Raw genomic sequence first — 6,000 nt, 5'->3', positions numbered from 1 at the left:
AGAGAGAGAGAGAGAGAGAGAGAGAGAGAGAGAGAGAGAGAGAGAGAAAGGTGGGATAATTTTAAATGTCAGCGACGATAGGACGAGAGAAAAAACCGAAAGAGAAGATGATCCACGTCCACGATTCCGGCTCGTCGGAGCAACGCGTGATCGACTATTATTCTCGTCTGATTTCATAGGTGTTGAATAACGACTGCTCGAAAATATAACAGTTTCCGTTGATTGCATTTTTATTTTTTCAACGCGCTGTTCGATATTTTGATCATTTAGTTACTCTTCTCGATTACTGCTGCACGCGCGAAAAACGTAAAATTATCTTTACGTTCCAAAGTATATCGATCGGATCGTGATCGTTTTATCGTGGAAGAACGTGTAGAGGTTTGTCGTGTTTGCGCCGCAGGCTGAGACGGTATTTTAAAATTCTACGTAAGAATATTAAAGTTTACCGCCGATAAAAGCACTTTAACAAACGCCGCGTTCGGCGTGTGCGCTAAATTTACAATGCGAGAAACTGGTTTCTTACTTGTTTCATCGTGATGTATTCGCTCGCAAAGCGAATCGATCGATGAATCTTTCATTCAAGCTAGGTACAACTTTCCACGCTAACGAATTGGAAACTTTCACCCGATATCGACAGTTTGCACATTTCACGACTTCCTCTCATTCTGACGGGCCAAAATCCACCGTTTTCGATACGATTTACGGTTCGCAGACACCGTAGCAGTCGCGATCGTGAGAATACGCAATCGTCGATGACGTAACCCGAGTCAAGACTGAATCGTTCGCGCGAATACGGCATACATAATCGCGTACAGTTTCCTTCCGATCTTCGTTATCGATATCTTCGAGTATCGCGACAATATTACATAATAGTTAGGTTTGAAAATTTTACGATAACGCGATACGACTTACGAGATAGATTATCTGTGTAATAGTAATTCTAACAACGTTTATTCTGTCGAGCAATCGCTTAAAGTCCTCTCTTTCTGTTTGCAGACGAACAAGAACGAGTACAGAAGAAAACTTTTGTCAACTGGATCAACTCTTACCTATCCAAGGTGAATCTCGCTTCGAATTTTCAGATAAAAATAAGTCTAGCGTAGCCGGTGACACGTTCGAAACATCACAACGGACCACATATCGAACGTTCGATCTAACGTTTATTCGTCGCCGGTTCACAAGTATTTTCCGACCACGTCGCGGTACGACGTAAAACCTTCTTTTCCTCCCGTTCCTTCCTATATAATAAGGCAAACCTGAAATTACTTCTCATCACGAATATCAGAGGTTCGCTGGGATAACTCGTGCCTGGCTCGCGAGTCTCGATACTGCTCCCCTACTTCCGCACTTCCGGATACTTGGAAACTTTGAATTAGGTACCCCATCCCGCTTTCTCGCGACATGCATGCTTCGGAAGCAGTACGACCAGGCCGACGTCCCGTCGCGTCGACCCGTTCAACCTTATTCCGTGGCCGTGGGTTCGACTCGATCGCCTTCGCGTTCCTGCCAACATACGAAAAGTCATTACGCGAAAGAATCCTTCTAATTACATTTTAAAATAAAACTTTACGACTTACGAGGTTATCGTTTCACGTTGGTCTGTTTCGCGATCCACGTTCTCACGGACGTATATCCGCTTTCAGAGAGTCCCACCGCTTCGAGTGGAAGACTTAATCGAGGACCTGAAAGATGGCACCCGCCTACTCGCGTTGCTCGAAGTGTTGTCCGGGGAGAAACTGGTGAGTCCGTGCACCGTGTACCAATTGCGAATCGTACAATTTCGATCGATAGAATCTTTCGACGCGACAAAATCTGGTTTTCTTTGCAGCCGGTGGAACGAGGGCGTAACTTGAAGAGGCCGCATTTTCTTAGCAACGCTAATACCGCGCTTCAATTCTTACAGAGCAAAAAGGTGAATTCCAAGTATTTCATTCTCATTTCCAGAATAATAAAATGCGAGTAAAAGTATGTCGTAGGTATATCTGGTAGGTAATTACATTCGTTTATCTCGTTTCAGATTAAATTAGTCAACATAAATTCGTCCGATTTAGTCGACGGAAGACCGCCCGTAGTGCTCGGCCTGATATGGACCATCATCCTGTACTTCCAGGTAGACGTTCTTCCGTTTCATCCTTTACGGTCGAAGCTATGCGCAGAAAGCACTGTTACAACTAGAATGCGGTAGTTGCTTAAGTCTGACGCTTGTGCCACGTATAACGTTGAATTACTTGAACGTGTTACGATATACGCGGTAGCACTGCAATATACTGCGTTTATTATCGAGGATTAATTTGGAAATGGCGAAGATCGATCAAAATTCAACCCGTATAATTCTCCTCGACGAACTTGCAAAACTCACGATAATTGTTTTCGTGGTTATCGCATCTCGTCTCTAAATCGGGAAATTAGTCCTCCTTCTAGATTGAAGTAAATTACTTTTTATACTGCTAACCGTGTTTATTCCACAAAAACAAGCTACGATCGAAGGATCGAAGAAAGGTGAGTAGCTACGAGAAAGAAATTGCTCAGTAACTGGTATAATCTTGATGAGAAAGTTGCTTATTCTATCGATAGAGTAAAAGATGGCACGCTCTTGCATGATGTTACGCGTGACACCGATACGCACGCTAGAACCTCTTTCCGTAAATTTTTTCTTGGCCGCGCGGGTTCTCCCTCGTTCGCGATCGACTAACGACGTGTTTTTCTAGATCGAAGAAAACACAAAGGCTTTGGAGTATCTCGGACACACCTGGGGCAGCCAGAGCAGCTTGGAGAGTCTCAGTACTCAGGGTTCGGCCGCCAGCGAGAGAAGACGCATAAGCAGCGAGAAATGGAAGCAGGGAGCAAGGAAAACTTTGCTTCAGTGGGTGACCAACGCCCTGCCAAAGTTAGTATTTTGTTATTCAAACGACTCGTAGAGAAAGTACATGTTCGATTACGATCGTTCAGGGACATCGGCATCCATGTTCGCGATTTCGGCGAGAGTTGGCGAGACGGGAACGCTTTCTTGGCCATCATCGACGCGATTCGAGCGAATCTGGTAAACATCGCCGCGATGAGAGAAGCTTCCAACAGGGCTCGTCTGGAGACTGCTTTTCAAGTTGCCGAGGTGGAACTAGGCATTGCCAGACTCCTTGATCCGGAGGATGTAGACGTTCCTCAGCCTGACGAAAAGTCCATAATGACGTACGTCGCGCAATTTTTACACAAGTATCCGGAACCAGGATCTGCCGCTGCCGACTCGTTCGCCGCTGTGCAACAGGAATACGACCGACTGTTTAGCTGGCTCAGCGAGAGAGTCGGACATTTGGAGCAGTTAGAGAGGACTAATTCTTTTCCGTTGAATTTCGGGGTACGTTGGTTCATTCGCGAAATATCGGAAAGCTCGAGAAACGCTTCAACTGATATACTCGGTTTCAGGAGTACATTGCCTTAAAAACTGAAGGTGATCAACAGCGAGCGGTGTATGATAAATTGCAGCGTCTCGTCGAGACACCCAGCATGATCAGCATCACCAGAGACTCTTGGAGACATATACAGAACTTGTGGAAAACGTTTGAAATTCTTGTAAGTGATCCATCGAACCGATTAAATATAATACGCTTTAATAATAAAAATGTTTAATCCATTCCCTTCGACTATTCGCAGATGTTCCATTGGCTCTGGCTTCTGGACTCCGCCTTGCCAGGAGAATTAGGCGAAGTGGGTAGATGGTTAGGTAAAGCCGAAGCCCTTTTAATATCGGACAACGACATACCGGAGGAGATGACGGAGGAAACGGCCAACATAATATCGAACAAATTAGAGGATCACAAAAAGTTTTTCCTCGACCTACCGTCTATGACGGAGAGGTTCCAAGCGTGCAGAAATAGTCAGCTCGCGATGCAGGTGCAGCCTCAGCAGTTGAACAACATGGCGGCTCGATTGGAAAGTCTGCCGGACCGTGCCGCGAAACGGAGAATCCGATTAAAGTTCCTGGAACACAAATGCTGCCTTATCGCTTTCTTGTTCCTAGTCGAGACGAAGCTCAAGGGCTGGAGCGTCAAGTACGGCACCGAGGAAAGGGTGCATCAAATGTTGGAACAGTATAGAAACTTTGTGTCGCGAAACAGAATCTTCCAAGAGTTCCAGAAAGCGTATTTGGATATGCAGCAAGTCGTCGATGATTATAAACGCGAGGGTAACGTTGGTAAGTGAGATATCGGAAATTTCAATCGAATTATTGTAACTTAATCTTGAGAAGTAAAGAGATCGTACGTTTAGGAAGCCTACAGTGTTTACATATGTACGATTCGTTTATTGTTCTAGACAAAGAGGAGAGCTTCGCCATCGATCGTTTCATGCGGGAGACCGGTGAGAAATGGAAGAGCGTCTCGATGGACCTGCGTTGCGTGCAAAGCATGTTGGAGGAGGTTGTAGCGTATTGGCGTCGATGGAACGTCGTCTCGGACGAATTCGAAGCCTGGTTGATTCGAGCGGAGCCTGCCCTGATGCTTCCCGAGGAGGAGAGAATGGAATTCTTTCAAGATATAAGCGTCTGGAAGGAGAAACACCAGCAACTCTCGGACACCGTCACTTTTCTGATCGCCACGTCCGACGAGCCCGTAGCCATGGAGCTGAAGCAACGTTACTCGAATCTCACGGCAAGATGGGAGTCCCTGTTCCAAGAAGCCAAGCAGTATATGCACGCTGGCGACTTGATACGAAACAGAAAGGATTACAGAGCGGGAGTGGAAACTCTGCAAAACTGGTTGAGAAACGTCGAGTCTGCGTTGGCAGCCACCGATCTGACCACCACCGAAAAGATCAAAGCTTACGGCGAGAAACTTGAAATCTTTCACAACGAAGTGGAGGGTATCGAGGATCTGTTCAAGAGTATCAGCAAAAAGTTCCAAACCCTCATCCAAGACTTGTCTCGCGACGAAGTGGACAAGATGATGAGCACGTTGAAGAAGGAGAAAGAAGCCTTGGTTAAAGTTCGAGCGTTGATACCGATGCAGCTACACTTGTATCATCAGTTACTCGTTCAGCAGGAGTCGTTGGAGGCTGGACAAAAAGAGATCGCTGTCTGGTTGGACGAAGCGGAGAGAATGTTGACCGGCGTAGACCTCTCGGGGGGCAGGGAGCATATCCTGGCTCAGTTGGATCGCCACAAAGCCTTCTTCTCGAGAACCCTATACTACAAGTCGATGCTAGAATCGAAGAACAAAGTTTTCGGCAGCATCGTTAAATCCGTGGACAGCCACGCGGACGTTGCGACCGCGGAAGGTGGCAAGACCTTGAGAGAATTGAACGAACGATTCAACAAAGTGTCCCGAGCTGCTCAAACCTGGGAGCAACGATTGCAGGAAGCCGTCAGATGCTGGAGCAAATTCAAGGAATGCGAAAGGCAAGTCTCCGAATGGCTCTCAGTGGCGGAGACAATGATCAATGACAAACACACCGACAACAGACGCTCGATCGAGTACCACAAAAACTTCTTCGGCAACGTCAACGAGAAATGGATTCAGGACTTTGTGAACGCCGGACAGGATCTAAAGAATATTTTGGCTGGCGAGCAGCAAACTCCCATCGTGGAGGCTGTCGAAGCGCTTCAGAAACGCTGGAAGGAAGTGCTCAGTTTCGCGCCTCTTCATCTAATGAGACTCGAGTTTCGTCTCGACGAGACAACGTTTTTGCAGTATCTCAAAGAAATCGAGCTCGAGATCAACTCCGAACAACAGGCTCTCATGCAAAACGAGAACGTGGACAGTATACTCGAGCGGAACAAAGAATTCTTCGTGAGTCGTGGCACGGTACTAGAGGTTGAAAAGTGTCTGCAAACATTGAAAAAAATCAGCCACGCGTACGGTCAATTGAAACCGAACGACGGCACTCTACTCGAAGCTACGCAAAACGCCGAACGCCTCTGGGAGGATTCTGCTCAAAGAGTGGAACGTTTGAGGGATCAGTTGAAGCAGGTACCTCAACAGTGGGCCGCCTACAAAAAGAAGTCGGTAC

The 6,000-nt window shown here is 46.6% G+C and overlaps 2 protein-coding genes across 4 annotated transcripts in view; one reads left to right on the top strand and one right to left on the bottom strand.

Moving 5' to 3' along the window:
* The window catches only part of LOC128891351 (uncharacterized), a 168,079-nt gene extending 167,093 nt beyond the window's left edge, over positions 1-986 (bottom strand). Inside the window, exon 1 of the mRNA XM_054150789.1 lies at positions 625-986. The gene's annotated coding sequence lies outside the window, so the exon portion shown is untranslated. The remainder of the gene's footprint in view (positions 1-624) is intronic.
* Positions 1-6,000, top strand: part of LOC128891331 (muscle-specific protein 300 kDa) — a 62,607-nt gene that overhangs the window by 7,936 nt on the left and 48,671 nt on the right. For 2 of the 3 annotated variants that reach the window (XM_054150724.1, XM_054150725.1), the window contains exons 2-11: positions 997-1,058; positions 1,644-1,739; positions 1,829-1,912; positions 2,018-2,110; positions 2,476-2,499; positions 2,709-2,887; positions 2,950-3,352; positions 3,421-3,567; positions 3,649-4,189; positions 4,309-5,992. In XM_054150724.1, coding sequence (XP_054006699.1) covers positions 997-1,058; positions 1,644-1,739; positions 1,829-1,912; positions 2,018-2,110; positions 2,476-2,499; positions 2,709-2,887; positions 2,950-3,352; positions 3,421-3,567; positions 3,649-4,189; positions 4,309-5,992 — 3,313 coding nt within the window. The remainder of the gene's footprint in view (positions 1-996; positions 1,059-1,643; positions 1,740-1,828; positions 1,913-2,017; positions 2,111-2,475; positions 2,500-2,708; positions 2,888-2,949; positions 3,353-3,420; positions 3,568-3,648; positions 4,190-4,308; positions 5,993-6,000) is intronic. The other variant, XM_054150726.1, reaches the window with a different exon arrangement.

Source organism: Hylaeus anthracinus, unplaced genomic scaffold (assembly GCF_026225885.1).
Source record: "Hylaeus anthracinus isolate JK02 unplaced genomic scaffold, UHH_iyHylAnth1.0_haploid 12001, whole genome shotgun sequence".
NCBI classification, from domain to species: Eukaryota; Metazoa; Arthropoda; class Insecta; order Hymenoptera; family Colletidae; genus Hylaeus; species Hylaeus anthracinus.
This window is presented reverse-complemented; position numbering and strand designations above follow the sequence as displayed.